Source organism: Pinus tabuliformis, chromosome 7 (assembly GCF_031772625.1).
Source record: "Pinus tabuliformis cultivar Carrire ecotype Pingquan chromosome 7, CPIR1, whole genome shotgun sequence".
Lineage (NCBI taxonomy): Eukaryota > Viridiplantae > Streptophyta > Pinopsida > Pinales > Pinaceae > Pinus > Pinus tabuliformis.
This window is the reverse complement of record NC_142293.1, coordinates 835,161,971-835,187,188: the sequence shown is the minus strand read 5'-3', so window position 1 is coordinate 835,187,188 and position 25,218 is coordinate 835,161,971. Positions and strand designations below refer to the sequence as shown.

The 25,218-nt window shown below is 36.9% G+C and overlaps 1 protein-coding gene and 1 non-coding gene across 2 annotated transcripts in view; one reads left to right on the top strand and one right to left on the bottom strand.

Annotated features, from left to right (window-relative positions):
* Positions 1 to 24,919, bottom strand: part of LOC149250208 (ubiquitin-conjugating enzyme E2 20-like) — a 37,885-nt gene extending 12,966 nt beyond the window's left edge. The window contains exons 1-3 of the mRNA XM_089453577.1: positions 24,872 to 24,919; positions 587 to 814; positions 359 to 422 (exon numbers count right to left, since the gene is read on the bottom strand). Coding sequence (XP_089309703.1) covers positions 359 to 422; positions 587 to 814; positions 24,872 to 24,919 — 340 coding nt within the window. The remainder of the gene's footprint in view (positions 1 to 358; positions 423 to 586; positions 815 to 24,871) is intronic.
* LOC149250209 (U1 spliceosomal RNA) lies at positions 2,175 to 2,334 on the top strand. Its single transcript, XR_016268027.1, has one exon. It is a non-coding gene; the product is annotated as a U1 spliceosomal RNA (small nuclear RNA).
* Positions 24,920 to 25,218: the final 299 nt, after the last annotated feature.

The window sequence follows — 25,218 nt, the reverse complement described above, 5'->3', positions numbered from 1 at the left end:
ATAATTATCTAAACTCCACTACTTCTATACACTACAAAATTGTTAAACTACCATCTAAGACAATTTGATTTGATTTCACCGAAGGCAAAGAATCTTTGAATCTTGAAAACTACATGAATTGAAATTATTGACCAGTTGCTCCACCGTCATCCTTGTACTGTTTCATCACTGCCTTTTTGAAGTCTACACATTGCTATATTAAGTAATCAATGGATTGCACTAAGATTTCTAAATTGTTATTAAAAGAGAAATTAATTCAATCATCCTGCGATACAATTAAAAGAGTTGGTTGAGTTTGGAAAACAAAACCAAAGGAATATAAAATTACAAAGTTGATCCAGATTAAGCTCATGTTTACCTCCCAAAAGGCTTTGAATAGACAGGAGGATAGTACGAACATCATATGTAGAGGACCATTTTTCCTATAATCAATTCTCATTACATATCAATGTACACAAGGCAACAAATTGCCTAGCATACCATAACAAGCATAATATTGCCTACGTCATGCTTGGTTCTTTTATGTGCTTACAAGTTGCAAGTTAGTTGTAGCCGTAGGAAAAGACAAAAAACAAGCAAAACCTACATGAAGAATGTCTAAGCATATGTTTCCAAATGTGTCAACATTAGGATGGAAGCAAGGTGTCTCAAATTTCACTAGAGGAGGCTTGAAGGGATAATCCTTTGGAAAACACAAAGAAATCTTATATGTTAGACCCTCATAAACAATATATTTTCCTCCATTTACGGTGCCAAACAAAGAGAACGTGTCATCTGCCTCTGGAAAAGATGAAATTCCAGGAGGGCCATTCATCTGATGATTGAACAAGATAAAATAAAATCAATTCTTCAAAATATAGCAAAATAGAGTAGGAAAACAAGGAAATTGCAAATTAAACATGAGATTAATATGCATTCTACATACTCCACTGACTTAAAACAATTTCCAATAGAATATATTGTTAATACATTCCAAGTGTGAAAATAACGGGTTCAAAGACTAGTACATTCACTCACTTTTATGCAAATCCTTGATATTCATTTGTCTTCGTAGATTTTAATTATTTATTTTTAATTGAACAATGTCTGCCCAACCCAACACTGTAGAGTTCTTTTAATTATTTAGTTCTAATTAAAAATAAAAAATTATTCTATTAGAAATAAGAGTTTTTATATTTAGTGATTTTGTTTTTCAAGATGATCTTCCCACATTTCTCTTCATTCAATGTACCTTTGATCATTCAGGGGTAATTGCTAGTTTAAATTTTAGCAACTTGAGATGTATGATGAAGTGTGTTTTTTAATGCTTATTATGGATTGATGTCTATCGGTTACCAGCGATTTAATTTATATGGTTGCGCAAGTTTGGGACTTGTCAAGCGATATGGGCTTAGAATTTGTGCTCTTGTTTTTGTTCTTTTTTTTTGTTTTTTGTTTTTTTTCAGAGTTCTTTAGGCACTTGCAAGTCAGTGGAATTTGCTTGTTTTGGTTGCTTTGACAATGAACAATTTTTTGTGTGTCTCTCTCTCTCAAAGCTAGCAGTTGACACCGCTTTTCATCCAACTATTATGGGCAAGAAAGGGGAGGCGGGGCAATGCAGGGTGGGGAGTGGGGTAATAGTCCTACAAAGTATTTCTGGTGTCAACTGTTGGGTGCAAGAGCTTATGGTAACTCAGAGGGGCCGACCTTGATTTGAATATGTAACCTCCCCATCGACAACATGCCTTTGGTTTGACAAATGGTCCAATTGATTAGGCAAATCCCTAGAGCTAAGGTCGCCAAAACCCTTCACCCAACCAAAACAAATATTACATACATATGTACACATCCATAGTGATAAGCAGAAAAGTGACACTAGCCATGTGAGTTGAACCTTAGTAAAGGCCATAATAGCTACCACTTTCACTCATGGAAGTTAACAACAACATGGGAATGAAATAGAAGAAAAAGCAATTCATTGTGTTCTTAAATTTTGGATTAAGATATAATTTAAAATATGGCATGGACATACAACTTTCATTCAAGTATAACAATAAGGATGAAATGGAGGGAGCATTTATCCATATTTAAATTTTTGGATTAGGATAAGAGCATGGATATATCCCACATGCAAAGTGGCCATGGAAGTAATGAAAGGGACGAGTATAGAGGGTGAAGTTGGTAAAATACGAAACATACTTACCTGGGCGGGGTCAATGGATGATCAGGAAGGTCGATGGCCTAGGAAGACCACCACCATTGCACGTCGGAGGGGGGTCTACCTAGCATCTCCCATTGAGGAGAGTGCACGTCATAATTTGTGGCAGAGGAGGCTCGCGTTCGCGCGGCCTCCACACCAACGCTAAAACCAAATGAAAATCACGGCGTATTCGCGGCTAAACCAAATGAAAATCACGGCGTATTCGCGGCTAAAACGACATTAAAATCAGAGTGTATTGGCGCCCTTGTCCGTGAACGCGGCCTACACGTTAACAGTTTTTGGATGAAATGCAAAGGAAATCAGAGTTAATACTGAAATAGAATGAAAATCGAAGGGAGTACGCCTACACGTTAACAGTTTTTGGATGAAATGCAAAGGAAATCAGAGTTAATACTGAAACGGAATGAAAATCGAAGGGAGTCCGCGGATGTCTGGTGAAGAAATGCAAAGCAAATCACAGTGTTGAAGAAATACAGAGAGCAAATGAGAGTGTGAGTGTTCGCAGTTTTTGAGTGAAGAAATGTAAAGCAAATGAGAGAGCGTACGCAGTTGTCGTGTGCATTTGAGTCAAATGATTAATGGAAATTCAAGTTCTATAGTGAGACGCGTATTTGCAATTGAGTGAAATGGTTACACAAGTATTTGCATTTCTATGCATTCGAGTGAAATGATTAATGGAAATTCAAGTTCTATAGTGAGACTTTGAGTGAAATGATTACACGAGTATTTGCATTTCTATTTCCTGTGAAGTAATTGGCGGATTTCTTGGGTAAATTTTACCCCCTGGTAGTTTTCAAATAATTAGTTCAAATTATTGGCGGATTTTCTTTCTGTGGTTCCGAGCTGTTGCTCGTTAAAACTAGATCAAGGTGTGCGATTACTGCAGATCGCTGGTGCTGGTGCGTGCGCAGTTACTTGCATTCATAGATTTATAGCACTACTCCAATCTATTCTATAAACAGACTCCAATATATTCTATAAACACGAGCTTATAGACGAAATGCACGCCATTGATGGATTGACTGTCGACTCAAACAAATTACAACGCCTATTTTTCAAATTTAAAATGAGAAGGTTTCCTGCCAAATTGCTCCACACACTGAACGCTCAACTTGACTCTTTGCTCACTTGTAGTCTCTCACCTCAGAGACCCGGGTTCAAGTCACCGCAGTGAATTTATTTTCCCAAAACGTTTTTACAGTGACCCAAAGAGTTTCACGGCAAAGCAATCATTTCTTATTGTCTGTATACATGCAGTAAACTGTTGGATACTCGTGATGTGTTTGCACACGCCGAGTTTGTGCTCCCTAATAATTGTACATTTGCCATTATTTTAAATACAAATTTGAATATACATTGCAATGCGCTTGAGCTTTCAGAAAAAGTAAGTTGTGTGTCAATATCAAAGCCTCGTAAAAAACGAGGGGTGCCAATAATGCTGCTGTTCTTCCTCCAGAAGGCCCAGATTCTGAAGATTTGTCATATAGGCTCTGCTAACAAAAACTTGGATCCACCTCTTGTGCGTGGAAACACAGAAAAAAGAAAATGAAACTTATCAGCATTTGTCCTGCAGTCTTTAGCCAGTTGTTGTGGCTGGATGTTCATCATATAAGCATCCTATAATGGCTGGGTGTTCATCATCATATAATAATCCGATAGTGCCTGAGAGCTGGGACTCTGCTTCTTCCTCCTGTGTAGTAAAAATACCTGTGCAAAGAGATAAATCTTCATCTAGTCAGTGGTTATCTTAGTTGGAATCTCCTAAAAACTTAAATATTAAGTTATTTTGCCATACCACAGAATTCTTCCTTGCCCAGTGATTTGTACCCTCGCCCGCCAATCTCCTTAAATTTGAATGTGTCCTGTTGCCATCCTTATCAGCAACTCCGGAGAATTCAGCTTTGCCCAGTTATTTGTACCCCTCCTATTCCCAGTGCTTCTTTGAAACAATTTCCTTTTAATTTCTTAGTTTCCCCCAAATATAAAACTCCTCTGCCCCAACCTTCGTAGCTTTCCTACCCTAAATATTCCCATGCATATGATTTGTCTATATGTGGGCTTACAATTATCCTCGGAGGCTTTCCCTTTCCCTGTTTCCACACACCACTATATGCAAATCTAATTTAGTGGATGACTTCATTTTTTCTTATTAGGGGTTCACTATATGCAAATCTAACTTAGTGGATAACTTTACTTCATCTTTTCTTATTAGGGTTCCAAGATTTCAACAAAATTTATTAGAGGACATTGGTTTTAAGGACATTGGTTTTATCTTTTTTTATTAGGGGTTTCACGATTCCAACATGTTAGTTGAACAATGATTCTATAATGCAGAATAAATACTTAAAAGAATTAGAAAAAAACTTGAATACCCAATAAATCATACCTCTGGCCATTAATACTTGCTCACACTCTGACACTGTTTATTCTTTAACAAGCTTACACATTCGATGGAATAGCCAGCCAAATTGCCGAAACCTCAGCTCAAAGCTCACGCAGTACCAGACTTTACATTTACAATTTTCTCCAGTTTCTTCAACTCTGAATGAAAACAACAATTACAGAAAAAGAGGAGCTAAGCAGATCGTTCCCAAATGTGTAAGGTCCTGTAGAAAACGACACGGAAAGATCTGTAACATTTATCACAGAGTTATTTCACCCGTTTGGCACTTCCAAACTCTACTCACTCTGATCTGATGGTGTAAAACTGAAGGGGATTGAACAGTGAGTTTGGGGACCAAATAACAGTCTTTATAGCCAAGTTTCCATCAAGCTTGTTGTGGCCACGTGTCAAGTGTTGCACAAAACATGGTAGAGAACTATAGAAGGAGTAATGGACCACTCCGGGAACTCCCAACAAAAAAAGGAATCCCGCGAGACGATTTCCGTGAGAACCGGATACATGGAGCTAACATTCTCCCACTTGGTCCATATTTCTGATCTAACGTCTCATCTTAAAACCCATTGATAATCTGTATTAAGTAATAGAAACATGAATCATGGCGATAGGTCCTCTAATGACGAGTATTATCTTCCATGTATTACTATGTATCTATTTCTATTATAATTTATGTGGCAACAATTTCTTAATGAATAAACCTTATGTTTATTCTTGATCCTACACAAAGGAATTCTCTCAAATCAAATTAAGGTGCACATAAATATGAGGAAAACATCACAATAATTAAGAATTTCATAAAAATAACATTGTCCATACAATGAGAAACTACATAATGGAACCAAGTCCCATATTCATTACACGATCCTTGAATTTTAACGGTGGCATGCCCTTAATCCAAGGATCAGCGATCATCAACTCAGCGCTGACGTGCTCAATGACCACTTTCTTTTCTTTAGCACGTTCCCTTGTAGCTAAATACTTAATGTCGATGTGTTTACTTCGACTCCCACTTTTATTGTTTTTATCCATAAAAATAGCAACTGAATTGTTGCAATACATTCTCAATGGCTTAGAGATAGAATCCATAATTCTAAGCCCAGAAATCAAACTCTTAAGCCATACACCATGTAAAGTAGTCTCAAAACAGGAGATGAACTCGGCTTCCATGGTGGAAGTGGCAGTCAAGGTCTGCTTGGCACTGCTCCATGATACAGCTCCACCGGTCATCATAAAAATGTATCCTAATGTTGATTTGCGTGAATCAACACATCCAACAAAGTCAGAATCTGAGTAGCCAATTACTTCCAAATTGTCCGTCCATCTATACATAAGCATGTAGTCTTTGGTTCCTTGAAGGTACCTCATTACTTTCTTTGCATCTCTCCAATGGTCTAAACCTGGATCACTCTGATATCGTCCCGACATTCCCCCAACAAATGCAATGTCAGGTCTTGCGCAGACTTGAGCATACATTAGGCTTCCGACAACAAAAGCATATGGAATGTTCTTCATTTGTTCCCTTTCAAAGTTGTTCTTCAGGCATTGGTTCAAATTGAATCTATCACCCTTCACAATGGGAGCGACACTTGGTGAACAATCTTTCATCCGAAATCTCTCTAAAATTTTATTAATATAGGTTTCCTGAGACAGACCCAAAATGCCTCGGAATCTGTCTCTATGGATCTTAATGCCAATGACATAAGATGCCTCACCCATATCCTTCATATCAAAATTTTTAGAGAGGAATTGTTTCACCTCATGCAACGAACCCTTATCATTGGTTGCTAGCAAAATGTCATCCACATATAAAACAAGAAAACAGATTTTACTCCCACTGACTTTCAGGTATATACATTGATCCATAATGTTTTCTACAAAACCGAATGAAGAAATTACATTATGGAATTTCAAATACTATTGGCGGGATTTTTGTTTTAAACCATATAAGGATTTCTTGAGCTTGCAAACCAATTGCTCACCATCACTAGAGGGGAATCCTTCAAGTTGTTTCATGTAAACCTCCTCTTCTAGATCTCCATTGAGAAATGTCGTTTTCACATCCATTTGTTGCAACTCTAAGTCAAAATGGGCTACTAATGCCAAAATAACGCGCAAGGAATCTTTCTTAGATACAGGAGAGAAAGTCTCCGTGTAATCGATTCCTTCTTTCTGAGTGAATCCCTTAGCAATGAGTCTTACCTTGTATCTCTCAATGTTGCCTAATGAGTCTTTCTTTGTCTTAAAGACCCATTTACATACAATGGCTTTTATACCATTAGGCAACTCAACAAGATCCCAGACTCCATTACTCTTTATAGAATTCATCTCTTCCTTCATGACATCGTATCATAATTCTGATTCTTTGCAACTTATTGCTTGTGAAAAGGACTCAGGATCATTTTCGGCGCCAATGTTGTAGTCAGATTCTTGCAGATACACAACATAATCATCAGGAATTGCTGATCTCTTTGGTCTAATAGATCTTCTTAATGTTGTACCATCATTTTCCTGAGAAGTATGTGGTTCAACTCGTTGTTCAAAAGTTATTGGCAACTCTTGAACTACCTGATCTACTGGAATGTCGTCAGCAGCTTGTGGAACTTTAACAATTGGTTGTTCAACACGTGTTTGTACTTGAGGGGTGCTACGAACAATAACCAATCTATCACTTGAGGTGGAAGGTTGAGATTCTAAATGATCATTCTCAGAAACTACGTTTCTAGTTTGATCGCTCCCACTGATCAAGTCATTTTCAAGAAACTTTGCATTTCTTGATTCCACAATTTTAGTACTGTGAGATGGACAATAAAATCTGTAACCTTTAGACCTTTCAGCATATCCAATGAAATACCCACTAATGGTCCTTGGGTCCAGTTTCTTCTCTTGTGGATTATAAATTCTTACTTCAGACGGGCATACCCAAATGCGCATATGTCGCAAACTTAGTTTCCAACCTTTCCATAATTCAAATGGTGTTTTAGGAACATCCTTGGTTGGAACTCAGTTTAATATATACACTGTCGTCTTAAGTGCTTCAGTCCACAAGGATTTAGGAAGATTGGAGCTGCTAAGCATACTCCGCACCATGTCCAATAATGTTTGGTTTCTTCTTTCTGCTACACCATTCTGATCGGGTGAACCAGGCATGGTGTACTGGACAACAATCCCATGCTCTTGAAGAAATTTTGTGAATGGACCAGGTGCTTGTCCATCTTCTGTGTATCTACCATAATATTCTCCACCTCTATCTGATCTCACGATCTTAATTTGCTTGCCGCATTGTTTCTCTACTTCAGCCTTAAATATCTTAAAGGCATCTAATGTTTCGTTCTTTTTATGAAGCATGTAGAGATACATATATCGTGAGTAATCATCTATAAAAGAGATGAAGTATCTCTGACCATGTAAGTCCGTGTTTGGACTACATATATCAATATGTATGATCTCTAATATGTACGAACTCCTATTTGCACCTTTCTTTGACTTGTTGGTTTGCTTTCCCTTTATGCAGTCCACACAAGTCTCAAAATCAGTGAAATCCAAAGTATTAAGTATCCCTTCATTTACTAATCTTTTAATTCTTCTATGGAGATATGACCTAATCTCCGGTGCCATAATTTAGAGGAATCCTCATTAATAACACATCTTTTAGTGCCAGTGTGAACATGCATTGAATCATAAGTGACATTGTTTTGTAAATTAATGCAGTAAAGACCGTCAGACAAAGTACCATTCCCAACACAATCAAATTTATAAAACAAACTGAAAGATGTTTCTGAAAAGTTAAAGGAATATCCGAAATGTACAAGCCTTGAAACTGAAATTAAGTTTCTAGAAAAACTTGGAACATAAAAGGTCTTTTCTAATTCTAAAACAAAGCCACTACTTAAAGTTAAATAGCATGTTCCTATAGCTTCCACATGCGAGCACATCTTGTTTCTTGATAAGATGGTTTGCTCACTTCCCACTGGCTTCCTTAGGTTTTGCAAACCATGCAAGGAATTCAAAATGTGAATTGTTGATCCAGAATCAATCCACCAAGTGTTAATATTGACATTAATCATATTATATTCATAACAAACAAACGAGATTGGATTACCTTTGTCCGCAAGCCATTTCTAAAATTTGGTGCATTCCTTCTTCATGTGTCCCTTCTTTTTACAGAAGAAACACTTGGAATCCTTCTTGATATTGGCTTGGGGAGGTACTTTACCTTTCCCTTTCTGAGTGGCTTGAGATTTTCCCTTTCCACATGTTGCCAGCATTGTACTTTCTCCTAGTTCCATCACAAGTCTCCCTTCCTCTTGAACACACATGGTCATGAGTTCATTAATTGACCATTTATCCTTTTGTGTGTTGTATGAGATTTTGAAGGGTCCGTATTGGTGTGGAAGGGTTTTCATGATGTAGTGCACCAGGAAGGACTCCGATATTTCAACCTCGAGTTTCTTCAATTGAGCCACATTGTCCCTCATTTGCATGATGTGCTCGCGTACACCTTTCACACTGGTGAGCCTTAGGGATGAGAAATTCATGATTACGGTGCTTGCTAGTGCCTTGTCTGAAGTGACGAATTGATCACCAATGGCTTTCAGCAAGTCTCAGACCTTTTCATGCTGATCAACAGAACCACGAATACCAGCTGAAATTTTAGTCTTAATGAACATCATGCTTAGGCGATTAGATCGCTCCCATCGTTCATAAAGCATGATGTCCGTTGTAGTGTTGGTATCAATGAGTGCCGGTGGTTCATCTTTCCTAATAGCACAGTCTATGTCCATCCACCCCAAATGAAGGAGAACTCTCTCCTTCCAGACCTTATAGTTATCTCCCTTAAGTTCAGAGATATCACAACGAATTTCAGAGAAATTTGCAGGTTGTACAACTGCATAAAATTAAAGATCACATGCTTATGTTAAATTTGAGTCCTAAATAAAATTTCATGCTTTACCAATGTAAATCATGCTTAAAATTGAATCTAATGACATAAAAATTCTCCGTGGACTAAATTTTCAATTCAAGCAGATTCAATTATTCTTTATGGTAAAATTTACCAAATTATTCACTTAATTCATAATTCTAAAGGGTATATTATGATTATAATTTGATATAAATTCTATCTTAGATTTGAACTTTATGATAAAACTATTAATTCATAATTCCTGTGAGTAAGTTATGAATAATTTGATATTTTATCCTAATTAATTATATAAATATAATAAAAATTCCTGGGGGATAAAATTTATTATATTTAGTATAATTAATTACAATTAATGTCTAAATATTCTTTATCTGATCCTAATCAATCATAATATATAATATTATTTAACTAGAGATGCTGTGGCTATTCTCTAATCAATTAAAAATTATATGGATCACTAGACTTAACTTGATATGAGAATAATTATAAATTGCATAAATAAAACTATAATATTCATGCATAACATTCATCAATCGGTCTCTTATACTCATCCAAAATAACATGTATTAATTTAGAATAGAAATAATCAATTCATGCAAATTAAATATGAGCACAGTTATAAATTTGCACAACAATTATTCAAATTGCATATAATTAAAACAAATAAATATTATAAGCATAAATATTGAGCAAAAATTAGACATATTTCCAAATAAATACCTTAATTCAGAAAGTTCTCAAAATATGGCATTGAGCCAAACCAATGGCTCAATGGCTTGCCTTCATAACCTGATCTTATGGGGCTTTCTTCTCTGGTTTGGGAAAGTAGAATACAATGGTGAACAGTAGCTTATGGATGGTTGGATTCTTAGTTTTTGAAAAGGGCGTGGATAGCCAATATAATACTTTCACTACTGTTTTTACATGCCGGTGTTATTTCTTAGAATTTAGTTAACACTTGCTTTGGGTTATTGAAAGTCTCTGGAGGTTTTACAACACTTTCCTCTTCTGGTTTCTCTAATGGCTTTGGTTTTCTATAGCAGTGGCATCAACTACACGCAGAAAGCCATCAGACTTCTCTCTTTCTCAACATTACCAGTAGGAAAATGCAAGGGAAAGAAAGAGGGTTGGGTTGCATGCATAAAACCTCCGAAAACAGTTTCTACATAATTTCTAATTCAAAACTTAATGAAACAGAGCATAATAACACGGAGACAAACAAAGACAAAACGTCGTTCATAAACACCAAGGCAGAGATAAAACTGTTCTGATACCAAACGTTTGCTGAATAATGATTCTATAATGTGGAATAAAGACTTAAAAGAATAAAAAAAAACTTGAATACCCAAGAAATCATACCTCCGACCATTGATACTTGCTCACACTTTGATACTGTTTATTCTTTAACAGGCTTACACATTTGATGGAACAACCAACCAAATTGCTGAAACCTAAGCGCAAAGCTCACGTAGTACCAGACTTTCCATTTACAAGTTTCTCCTGTTTCTTAGCTTCAACTCCGAATGAAAACAACAATTACAAAAAAAATAGGAGCTAAGGAGATCGTTCCCAAATGTGTAAGGTCTTGTAGAAAATGGGACGCAAAGATCTGCAACATTTATCACGGATTTCTTTCACCCGTTTGGCATTTCCAAACTCTGCTCGCTCTGATATGATGGTGTAAGACTGAAGGGGATTGAGCGGTGAGCTTGGGGACCAAACATCAGTCTTTATAACCAAGCTTCCATCAAGCTCGTTGTGGCCACGTGTCAAGTGTTCCTCAAAACATGGTAGAGAACTGTAGAATGAGTAATGGACCACTCCGGGAGCTCCCAACAAGAAAAGGAATCCCGTGAGACGGTTTCTGTGAGAACCAGATACAGGGAGCTAATACAACGACCTCTATGTTGTTCAAATAAAGTGGTCTTTTCCTTTTCAATCATCCACCAAAGGCTTTAAATCCTGCCCACCCCGTTTCATCAACTATCTCTATGTTGTTCAATTAAGGTGGTCTTTTCCCGTTTTTGTAATTCATTTATCAGAGCTTTTAAACCCTGCCCAATTTCATCAATATGCATGGGGGAGTTCACCTTGAAGAGTATGCAATCCCATACTCTTGTTGGGGATTTCCCATAGCTTGAAGAACTGAGTAGGATGACGAAATTATGATAACAGAAAATTGAAATTAGGATAACATGAAATTAGGATTTCCATACTGCCCTCCAAAAGCCACAAGTACTTAATGATTAGTACTCGATAAAATTAGTAAAAGGAGTTATCACAACGTCCTCATCCTCAATTCACAAATTTTTGGATTGTTTCCCGAGGAATTTGTTAAAATTGCTGATAGAAATCAAATTCACATTGGAACCCCCTGGAAATTTCACAGCGTAGAAGCGTAATTCGTTTGACATACACATCATTGGTCTATATATATGTGTGCCTGTCTCTCTCTCTGGATTAACAGATAAAACGATATATAGATCTGGATTTAGAAACAAACATTGAACAGATCACCCGTTGATGAGAAATGGAAAGATCGAGAAAAATAACCAAAAACCCGTCCGATGATAAATGGAAGCAAGAAAAAGAACCAAAAACACCTGTCGATGATAAATGGAAGCGAGCAACTTTGAAAAAGAGACAACCAGAAAGTACAGCCTAAAATGAAATTGAAAGAATTAAATTCAACGGAATCTGGGGCGGGTCTGGAATAGTAAACAACACATGAAAACATAACTGTCAAATAAGATGGTGGTGCTTTTTAATTGTGCCAATGGATTGCTACTTCTTCAATTGGCGATGGGCAGAAGGATTAATTGGTCAGATTAGCCTGCTTTCATGGATTATACGTTTTTTCATAGAGAAAGAAAACACAATGGAGTCGTCGAGGCAAAGGAATGGCAGGAATGGCTAAAAGTGGTCAGAATCTGGGTAAAAAAAATTCAAATTTTTTTGTAGGGCAGTGTTTTTGGCCAGAATCCGAGCAAAATCTGGGTAAAAAAATTTCATTCAAAATTTTTGTAAAGACAGTGTTTGAATCGTGTTTTTGATGGTGGAAATCAAAAAAAAATTGAATCGTGTTTTTGATGGTGGAAATGAATCGTGTCTTTGATGGTGGAAAGAAATAAAAAAAAGTATCTGAATCGTGTTTTTGATGGTGGAAATGGATTAAATTTTGAAATTTAACAACTATAACTTGGATTTACAAAAATAATTTTGAAGTTTAACAACTATAACTTGGATTTACAAAAATCCAAAAAGTCTAAAACACCTAAAATTTTGAAGTTTAACGACTATAACTTGGATTTATAAAAATCCTTGCCAAATTTTCTCTCTAAATATAACCAGAATTTCCATAACTTTCTAGGCAACTCCTACACCTCGTTAGACTACGAATTTCTATTATCCCCTCTCCTCTTATCTTTCTTCTTCGTACATGTGGTATAAATCATTTATGTTATTTCCAAAATACTTGCAACTTAAATAAACATGCTACTTACCCTATAACTTACACCTAACAACAACGTTGTCTTCTTCACACTATTTACATGAGTCCAATGGTTTCCCCACCTAAATATCCTTTGCTAATCGGCCTAAATGTTCCACAGAGCATTAATAGGTGGAAACTTGAAACATTAGGAATGGCACGAACTGAATGGTTAACTAGCTGTGAGAAAAGAAAACCTTAAATGTTAAACGTAATTAAAAATGTGTGTTTATTAATTTTTTCTTTAAATTCAACGTTGTTGGATTCACGGCAGAGGCAAAGATTCAGGATTCAATTTGATTCATGCAATTAAAGTGAAAGGCAAACATTCATTCATTTTGAGGATTGTGAATATTTACACTGAACTTGTTTAAACTAATGGTACAACATTGTTGAATTTCATTCATTAAATAACCAAAGTAAATTACCATGTCATTTTTTTGGGTAATGTTGTTGAGTATATAGAGTGTAAGAGAAATAATCTCTCGATTGAGAGTGGTGAGGCCTCAATTTAGGTCCGTCGAACAGTGAAACAATTGAATATAAAATTCTGAACATTTTTCATTTGAAGATACATGTGGAGTGATGAGGTTTGATCCGAGATAAAGAAACAAAGGAGCTGTAGTTCATGGGGGTGTTGGGGATTCTATCAAAGGCCTTCAAGATCCTTCATGTTAAACATCTAGGGGGCATTACGCCAATCCTAATCATTGGATCAAAGATTAAAATTGTTGGGATAACATTGGCATTGAAGGACAAATTTACATTACTTGGAGTCTTTCCCCTTTAATAGACTATATTGTTCACAAATATCATGGGTTGTCAAAACCTAGAGTCCAAAAACCACTAGAAATTTGACCGAGTCAAAATGTTTACAGGAAAGGACATTTCAACATCTCTTCCATATTACACTGAAGAGAGCCTCTCAGTGCAACAATGGAAAATTGACACATTTATTTTACAAACACGAGGTAGTTAGCGACGCATCCACCGGCTTTGAAAGTACATCCAACTCTACACCCAAATAACCCATTAATGCCATCCATATGAGATGAGGCTCCAATTACTCTTTTTTTTGGGAAAGGATATATATATATATATATATATATATATATATATATATATATATATATATATATATATATATAGATAGATAGATAGATAGATAGATAGATATAATGTTCATATACTCGAGACAAAGGCAAATCTTGATGGAATGTACGTAGGAGACTTCCACATTAATAACCTTCTATATGAAATAAGATCTAAAGTGAGAATGCTTTTTCCCACCACCATAGAAGGAAAGTGACATTTTTAAAATATGCAAGACAAACACATGGAAAACAATTCTCAATTAAGATGTGTCAACCCTTGCCTATGCAAACGGCAGGAAACTTCCACATCCACACCTCTGCTTCTACTACTGCTAATGTCATCCATGCCAATGTTTAGACCTTGTGTACACACATATTCTAGTGCCAGTGTGTTTAGCCTTTACTCAATACATGATCTCCAACCCAAAACATATACAATAATTTCATCACCTCTTGCAACAATTCCAACAATCAATTTCTCATTCCCTTTAATTTGCACAACCCAAGGTATTGTACCCCCTTATATGCTCTACATTCCTTTAGGTTGTATCACTTTCCTTCCAAGGATCTATCACAAACCAACTAGGAAGCATCGAAGTTGCAGCTCTTGAAACTTCAACTACAACAATTTCAAAGTTTGTTGACACCCACCATAATTCCAATTTTACAGTTTGTTGACTCCCACCACAATGCATGCCTTGTCATGGGAGCGAATTTGGGTTTAATGCATCTAAATGCTAGGTTAACTTAGAGTTTGGGCACTTAGAGTGGTGGATTAGCTCATGGGGGTCCTGAAGCACCTGAGGGAGGTTTGTGTGTTGTGTTTCCATCGATTCCATTTCCTTAAGGTTACCTAGGAGGTTGAATCATATCATAGTAGCCTCTCATCGCATGTTTACCCCGACTGGCCGGTTGCTTGGGTAGATGTGGGAGGAGGGTGTTACAGAGTGGTATCAGAGCATGGTTGTGCTCTCCTTGGGTTGTGTGTTGATCATGCTTTCATGTTGGTTGCATACGTGTTCCTTATGCATGTAGTCCATGTGCTTGTTGCATTTGCATGGTGTTGATCATGGTTGTAGTGATGTCTCCATGTGAAGGTTGAAAGTGTTGTCGTGAAGCATGTCTTCATGTGTGTATGGTTGATTATGCAATTTTCATGCATGTATGGTTTTGGTTATAGTTATGCATGAATAGTAGGTCAAACATGCCTTGTGAAGTCATGGTATGCAATTTAGGTCATCATGATGCTATTGGTTGTTATGATGCTAATGTGTTGGCTGAGATAGAGCAGGAGATGCAAATCATCATAATGAGGTTGCAACATTAGACTTTGGAGTAAGAGCATATCGTCATACATGTATTGTATGTTTGGCATGCGGGTATGTAAGTTAAGGATTGTCATATGTATTAGCTTTATATATGTTAGATTTATGTAGATGTATTTTGATGTTATGGTTACATTCATGATAGGTGTTAGTTGATTAGTGTAGCTATATGCACGTGTCGGATAGTTAAGAATGATAGTAACCTGTGGTTGTATGCGTTGTTATTTTTTCTTATGTTAGATAACTTGATGATCATGTTATATGTTGTTGATGAGTAGGTTAACTGTGAAAATTCATAAGAGAGAATCCCTACTGCAACAAACTGATGTTAGTTCTCCTACTTGATTAAATCATGCAAGTTATTTACTGTGTTCTGAGGTAAATATCGAAGCAAATACATCTGTAGCCTTCGCTTAATTTACATATATGCAAAAACAAAATGCTGAACAAGAAAGACAAATACAACACATAGGACACATTTATTTTTGGACAAATAGTCCCCGGAAAATCCCAATGCGGTAAAACCGGTGCAACAACTCTGAAGGTTTATTATTATGCAGGAGAAATTTTGAGTACAATTTTAGGATTCTCAACTAGCAATCCAATACAGAGTAATACTAAACAAAAGACTGGTGAAATGATCTCCCCTTGTCACTGGAGAATCAATGACTAATCCTGTTGCACTGGAGGCTTTGCGTCACCCTCTACGTGGTCTCTGCGCAAAACTGCGTCACCCCTCCTAGGTTTTACGTTGTCTCTCCTCTAGATCCTCTATTGGCTGAGAAATCAACTTTCTGCCTCCTAGACTCACACCCTGGCTTCCGGCAACTCAATTTCGACTCCCTCAGTGGAAACTCGACTTCCCCTCAAGGACTATGTTGCCTCTGTGTCAGTATTGTGTAGGCCAGCATTAGCCTTCCTCTAGACGTCTTTATGATCTCCCTCTGCCTGGTACTCTCCGGAAATTTCTTCTCCCAGATTCTCACTGCCCCTCTATTACAAGATCTCCTCAAACAATTTTCCTCCTGAGAACTTTTCACTTCAGAAAATCGATTTTCTCAATCTCTCTGTGTGTTTTCCAAATGACCCTCAAGCCCCTTCTTATATCTTCATGTTGGACAACCAACAACCTAGATTAAAACATAATCAAAGGCTCAGATCGTTTTGGCTTGATATGTGGCTTTTTCTAGAAGTTTCACCCCTAATTAGATTAATACCCATCAATATTTTAATTTTCCTAAGTTTAGACTTTGGAACCCCATTAAAAATATTATTTATTTTAATAAAATCATTTCTGGGTGGAATTTAACAAAAGTCTTATATGGGTTCTTTGGAATACCTGTGCCCAACCCTCCCCGCAAAATTTGAGGCTTAGAGCACATCTGATGCTACCCTAAAATTATTGTTGTTATATGTTAGTTAACTTGACGATTAGGGTTATAACATTAATAACTTGATGTTATATGTATCATTCTAAATTGGATTGGCCTATGCAGATGATTAGGGTTATGACATTCAAATATGAGTCGACTTATTATGATGCATTGTGTGTTACTAATCTAGACTGATCGTACATATGTGATTGCTATGCATAAATGATAAATGCTTATGAGTTTATGATGTGAACATGTTAGTTAATTAGTGTTATGGATATTGTGATCTTATTTATGTTTGAGTTGACATGTTGTAAAGTTATATCTTGCTAACTAGATTGATTGTGTAGATAAGATAGCCTCCCCTGAGGTACACTAAGGTATGCATTTTCTTATGTAGTATACTTGATGCTTCATTCTTGATTATGTCGTCTATTTGATGTTGAGTGTTTGGTGTCTATCATGTCAACTAGTTGATTTATTTAACATGGTATGTTTGCAAGTTGGTTGAATGTTTGATGAGTTGCATAATATGAGTATGTGCTCCAATGATCTTGTTTTAAGATGATTGCACTAACATATGTGTTGAGATAGCCGATATGTACTTGAATGTAGTTGATAGTTGTAGCATTATGTCTAATGAATATGAGTTGACTATAGATTATGACATGATTGTTAGTCTTTCTAAATGCTGATTTCAAATTGATAGATTATGATTGTCTTGATATTTGGAACATGTGATTGACATGGATAAACAGTTTCAGGAAACATGCTTAGTATTAGTATGACAAGGTAATAGTCGATATGTTTATATAACTAATATTTGGGTGACACGACAGTACATCGTAAGCCTCAATTACAACAAGGTAAAAGGTAAAGGAAAGGAATTGGGCAAGAATTCATTTGGCTATGTTTGGAAACCCTAACTCCAAACGAATGAGTGTTTTGCGTATGGGAAGTATTCTCAACCTTAATCTCGTCTGACATTATGTGGATATGTGTTATATTTATGGACATGTATTTGACAGGTATATCAACCAGTTTCTAGTTACCTGTAGATCTGTCAAAGGAATTGGATTCCATTGAGAGATGGCACATATGTGTTCAGCTACAAGGCAACGTTCTTGACACAACAAGGAAACGTAACTAGTGTATTATTATGTTTATTTATGCACTGACAATTATGTGTTGATGGAAGTACGATGATGGAGTCGCATGGAAATAGAGGTTGCCACTAAATCTTGAAGAAGGCTCTAGTTGAGTTTCCCTGTGGAACCATGCAGATTGAGTCATGGTGTTTGTTGCTAGTCTTGTGCTTTTGGTCCTTCATGAATTGTTGTGCTTGATTTGCGACTTTGCTTATGTCTAGTGTATGGCCGTACCACTTTGTTTGCGAAGTCGTGTTGTTATTGGTTTTCATGGTTTTCTTCTTGTTTGTTACTTGTGTTTGCATTTTATGTTTTGAGTGTCTTGGTAATTGTTTGGGAAAGAGGAAATTTGATGGAGCTCAGGAGAGCTGTGTGGAACCCAACAGGTAATGTAAGAATTCATATGAAGCTTTGTGCATGAGTAAGCACAGCGGAAGGGAAGACCATGACAATCGGTTGGACTGGTTGGGTCCATCATGGTAAACAGACAATGGTAGTACAGACATGAGAAAGGTAACCAGAAAAGGTAAAGTTAATGGATTGGAGGCATCATATGCCTTAACTATATTGGAAAATGTTGTTCTCAATGTTGTGCATGGTGAGAACAGATAAGGAAGTTCTCTTAACCTTGACCTTGATATCTGGTAATTATGTTATGATCAAGATTATGTTGATGTCTATAGATGTATACATGTAGGTGTATGTATGTCATGTATATATATGTATGTGTAAGTATGTCGTTGTCTGACGGGACCATGATTGTTTTATACTAATGTTTATGTATATATATGTATGTGTCCATCTATCTATGTCATTGTCTGACAAGGTCACCAAGAATCGTTCTTATGGAGGAATGATTGTTTACACAGGCGAATGACATGAAGAGGTTCTTGGTTTATGAGGAATCAAGTGGAAGAGTCGTCATGAAAAATATATGAGGTTAGTATCATGTGGTTATGAGTTGATATTATGTGATTATATTATGTCTATGTTATGGACAGGTTATACCAAGGGATACATCAGTGAAATGAAAGCAGTGTGGTCTGCGGCATGTTAGGACAAGCATGGATAAGACACTGGAAGCAAGGTTGCTTGGTAGAGGTAGTGTGGTTTCGGATGTGTGGTATTACTGTTGTGCATATGTCATACATGTTGTACATGTTTCATCTGTGATGATTGTGCGCATGCAGTATTGTGCATATGTAGTGTGTGTACATGTTGTTTATGCAATATTATGTACAGGGTGTTAGTATAGATAGTGTTGTATGAATGTTGCATATTCAATGTTGGGTATAGATGGTGCTATGTACATGTTGGATATACGATGTTGTGTACATATTGTACTGTGTGCATGATGGATATGCGGTGTTGTATGCATATGGTGCTTTGCGCGTGTTGGATATGTGGTGTTGTGTACATATGATGCTATGTACATGTTGGATATGCAGTGCTATGGGTGTTGCGTGCATGTTGTACATGTGGTGCTATGTACATATGGTGTGCGGTGCATGATTGTACAAGTGGTTCTTTGTGCATGTGGTGTTGTGTACATGTTGTACAAGTGGCGCTGTGTTCAGGTGGTGCTGTGTACATGTCGTGCATGTGGTGTTGTGTACATGTCATGCATGTGGTACTATGTACATGTGGTATTGTGTACACGTTGTAAAAGTGGTGTAGTGTACATGTGGCATTGTGTACATGTTGTGAAAATGGTGTCGTGCACATGTGATGTTATGCACACATTATGCAAGTGGTGCGGTATACAGATGGTACTGTGTACATGTTGTATATATGGTACTAGTGTACATGTGGTGTTATTTGCATGTCATACATGATGTGTTGCGGGATGGTAGTACTTTGTATGTGCATTGTGTAGTCAAGGTATCGTGACATGTGTATTCATTGTGTTGTACTTTGTGTAGTACATGTATTTTGTTGTATTGTACATTAGGTGTAGGTAAATTTATTGTGTGGCATTGTACATGGGATATAGATGTATGAGTTGTGTTGTATATCAGGTGTATGTGTATGCATTTTTTGTGTCACATGTTGTATGCGGATGCATGTCTTGTGATGTACATTGTGTATGTATACGTGTTGTATTGTGTTGTACACTAAGTGCATGCATATGTATTGTGATGTGTTGTACACTAGGTGTAGGTGTAGGTGTATGTGTTGTATGTCAGGTGTAGATGCATGTATTGCATGGTGTGGTATGTCGTGTGCGATTGTATGTGTGGGATGTACACTATATGTGTGTGCACATGGTTGAGGAGAAGGCACTTGGTGTTTTTTGGGTGCAGAAACCGACCCAGAGTGCATATGAAATAAGGACAAAGGTGGAATCCAAGGATTGATTAAAAAATAAGTATTAATATTTTATTTCAGTTTTATTATGCATGTGATTTATGATTCTGGTATATGATGATTACATGTGAATTATGATTCTGGTTTATGATGGTTACATGTGATTTATGATTTTGATCTATGATGGCTATGTTTTGAGCTAACCTGATGTGATATTTTTATACATGTTGATTTGGTCAAATATGCTAGTTTGACTTGTTGTGATAGGAAGCAAACATGATTGCAAATGTACCTTATTGACGAGCTACCAATGAGGTATGATGTGAATTTATTTCAATTTATTTTAAATCTAATGGAAGTTATGTGCTTGGAACAGGAATGCATGAACATGCCCAGTTGAGTGGTTGAAATCGATTGCAAGAATTGGCAGCAACAACAAAAGGAATTGGAAAATGCAACAATATGTTGGTAAATAACTTCAAGAGCAGGGCCATTGTGGGACACTAGTACCCAATAGTTTCCATTGATTTCCATGAGCATGCTATGACCAGTATGATGGTTTTGAGGCAGGGATATGCCTTGGTTTTTGTATCTTCCGATGCGGGGAAACCTTGCTAAGGGATGGAATGCCCGAGATGGGGGTGTTAGTGGAACTTGGAAGGTGAGTGACTGCACGAAAGGGGATGACCGGATTTGCCAAGGGACTATATAGCATAGAAAAGAAGATCACAAATGGATTTGTTTTGGTCATTAGCATTTCCATATGGAATCAGATGCACATTAGGAGTATGCCCTTTAACAATGAGCTGGTAATTTTTCACTGAGAGGACAAGTGGTGCAGGATTATAGCACTAGACATTGGATGCAGATTTGATTTTGTAGTGGAGTCTGGACTTCGAGGGTGGAGGTGTGCAACTCTGGATTCCCTTATTGCGGATGCGAGCATCATATCCTTTTTATTTGTTGGTTGAGAAAATGTGCATATGTGTGCATTATTGTAAATACTGTATCGATATGGATTTATAAAGCTCCATAGACAATATGGTTATTTGTTGGTTGAAGCAAATGTGATGTGTATATGTGGTTATTGTAAATACCGTAATAAACTGTGTTATAAAGCTCCAGTAAACAATATGTTAGTCATGTTTCAGCAGTGGTCATTGTAAATAATGCAACGAGATATGTTATAAAGCTCCATGGGTAGTATGTTTTGTTTTCAACAGTCTTGTTGGTTATAAGTGTCATTGAACACCAAGGACGGTGTTCCCCCAAGGGGGAGGGTTTTGTAACAGCCCTGGTGAAAATTCCATGTAAAAAATATATAAGGCCACGATTAATGGGACACATATTCCAAGATGAATGGTGGGGGAAACATCCTAATGGGTGTTGATTCAGTTTATTATGGCTACAGAAATTGACAAAGGCAATGACTAAGACTTTGGAAAGGCATGAGGCATTTATTGGCATTTTATTTATGAAAATAATGGAAATTAGGAGAAAAGGAAGGTGAAAAGTCACAAGTTGCATGTGAGGAGGAAAATGAAGGAAAGTAATGGAAAATAAAGAAAATAGAGGCCTCATTAATAAAAAATATTATGGGGATCAGTGGGCAATACTGGATCAGTTCAGTTTTGGAGCTCTCTCGTTATTCTCTCTTTATCATACTCTTGGATACTTAGAGTTTTCTTGGAGCACTCTTGGAGGGTGTGGCATACTTGAAGTTTTGGAGCAAGAAGGAAAATGAAGAGCAGGAAGCATAAGATGACATCGGTATCAACAACTACAATGAGTTTTGCTTGTAGGTATCGAGTCACGTGTATGGATTCCTCACTAGTTTTGGCATACATGGCACATGCATGTGGTTTCTTGGTTATGATCTGTCACTGGCATGGAGGATTGCCTGGATTGACAGTGGATTTGCTTAGCATTTCCATTTCTTGGATATCCATGGAGATTGTGGGTTTATTTCCTTGTTTTGTTTTGGTTGGTTCTCATGTTTCCTTAGCTTGGGTTCAGTTATTAGTTCCTAGAAGTCTTGGTTAAACAAACGCTTTGTAAGCCCTGTAACGACTTGGTTTGAGTTACTAGTCCCGTAGCCTTGGTTGGAAAAACACTTTGGAATCCCTGTAACAACTTGGGTTGAGTTATTAGTCCTAGAAGCCTTGGTTGGACAAATGTTGTGGAAGCCCTTGGTGGATTGAGTTACTAGTCCTGGAAGCCTTCATTGGACAAACACTCTAGAAGCCCGACAATAGTTGTGGGTTGAGTTACTAATCCTGGTTGTCGGGATGGAACATATTCTCTATAGCATGACAATAGTCATGGGTTGAGTTACTAGTCTTGGGTGTTGAGATGGAACAAATGCTCTAGAGCCCTGGAAGGCTGGGATGGAGACCGATCGGATGATGGTTTTAGTGATGTCCACTAGTTATGTGGAATGATTGTTTGATGGGTTGAGGTGAATGGCTTCTGGAAGCCTTAGATGGTTTTTGATTGATGTGTTCTATGAGATCCCACATTCATGCTTGGAATATGGCATGGGGGTGAATGGTTGAAGAGAGATTTGGCTCAGCCATTCTACGGTCAGGTGGAACATGGAAGATCCATCCCATGTTTAGATTTTGCATCATTAATGAAAGGTTGTTTCTCCTGGTATGTATATGAGTATTATGATGGATTATATGTGGTGTATATGGTTGTGATTTCATGGATAATTTTGTCTCTATTATGCTGGTGTTGGGCCTAAGAATTATCCTTAAAATACATCCACTTTCACTCCATTCACACATTTTCTCACCTCTATTCCACCACCATGTCACCACATCAGCTTCAGTTTCATCATTAAATGGGTTACCATTGTGTTTTCCAAAACATTATTAATTCTTAGTATTTTTAAGTGAATTTGTGGTTAAACTTTAGAAAATAATATCCATATACTTATACCTAACAATTAGAATGAGTTTGTTGACATGTGTAGGTACAAAGGAAGCTTCTAAGGCACCCGTATGTGGCACTCTATGTTCAAATTCGAATTTGAGGAGACCATGGACCTCATGGATAAGAACATGGACCTCATGGAGAAGATCATGGAGGATAGGGTTATGTGTCACCATTGGTTGAGAGATATGTGGATTTGAAGAGGGAATAGTGGATCCACATTTATGAGTTTGTTATCATAGCTTTTGTATAAATAGAAGTGTTATCTCCTTCATTTGTAATTTTAGAATTTAGAATTTAGAATTGAGAAGTTAGAATTTAGAACCTTAGGATCTTATAAGTTTGTAATGAGAAGTTAGAATTTGGAATCATTGTAATGGAGATTTTAGAACCTCTTGGAATGTAGAACTTGTAATTGCAATTTTCAATTGAAGATAAATAAAATGGAGCTTCATTGATCTTCTACATTTGACTTCTCTTTTGATGTGCTTGTGAATCCTTGGAAGGGCCCCCATTGTCTAGCAAGTACACTTTTGTTTTGGTAAGCTTTCATTTTATGTTTGTTTGTAAATTTCATTAGGTTCATATGTTTGAAATATTAACGAATGACCTTTCGTAAGAAAGTATTAATGTTTCTTTCAATGAATCTGATTTTTTTATTTAATGTTTGATTTCATTAGTTAAAGTTTCTAATTTATATGTTTGAGATATTAATGAACAATCTCCTGTAAGGGAGCTTTAATATTTCTTGCACTTGTCACAATGCATTTAGATTTCATTTTGTTAAATGACTAAATAGATGTTGGAGATCCCAATGAAAGACCTCTTGTAAGGGAGATTTGGCATCTCTTCACCTAGCTTAGTTTAGTTTGTCTCTAAGTCCATATATATTGGATGATCCTCGAAGTTTACTTACTCAGATTGATATTAAATGAAACTCTAATTTGCATTCGCATTTTAGACCCAACATTTTGGCGCCGTTGCCGGGGAGGATGATTTGGAGATAGACTTAGGAAGTTATTTTTATTGCAATTTCTTTTTATGGACTAACTTGTGAAACCTGGTGATAGCAAGATCTTCATAAAGGAGTTCAAGTTTGAGATTTTTGATTTTTTTCGTACTTATTTAGTTTCAAATTCAATTTTTAAACCCCCCATTTCTTAGTAATCCATCTACGGATGAGAAAATTGAAAATGTTGAATAGGTACTTCTTGGAGAGCAAGAACAATATTGAAGATTGGTTTCAAAAGAACCTTGCACCAACTCCAAGAATAAGACAGGTTACTCACATGCTTGCAAATAATCAAGTAAAAACTTTAAATCTAGATGTGAGCATTTTTGAATTTTTAGTCCGTAGATGGCTTCACTGGAAGCATTCTTTTACCTAGGAAATAAAAAAAATCTTTCAAGTTAAAGGTAGAATAGATTAAAAATAAATAAAATGAGATCTGATAGAGTTTTCCTTTAGCTTTGTTTTCAAAAAAATAAAAAATAAAAAAAAATTCATCCATATTTCTCATGAATAAATTTAGGTAAGAGCCACTTCATCCACGCCAACCTGCAAAAATAAAAAATAAAAACAAATCAATAGGTTAGTATGCTCTCTTCCCGCAATGGTGGAACCCTAACCCTAGCGGCGACCCTGGCACACACAAATTCATGGCGGTTTACAGACAGTGTGCAGGTATCCCGGACCTTTGACAGGCACAAGCGCACCAACCATTCCCGGTTTTCCTTGCACCTGGTTTACCCTGCGGTTTTCTTTTCTCTGTCGAACCCCGCGAACAGGTATTCCTTTCTCTCCGACGGTCGGTTTCCTGGTCGGTTGTCTAGGGCATCACTGTTTTGGCAGGTAATATGGTCGAAGAGGACCTCGTGGACTACGAGGAGGATCCCATGCCACTACAGGACATTTGGGCATATAATAATCACCCTGCCATGGAACCCTGGGGAAAAGAACATGTTTCCGAGACAGCTGCTTCCTCCTTACATTCCCAACTGCCGCTCTTGGGGAAGAAGAAA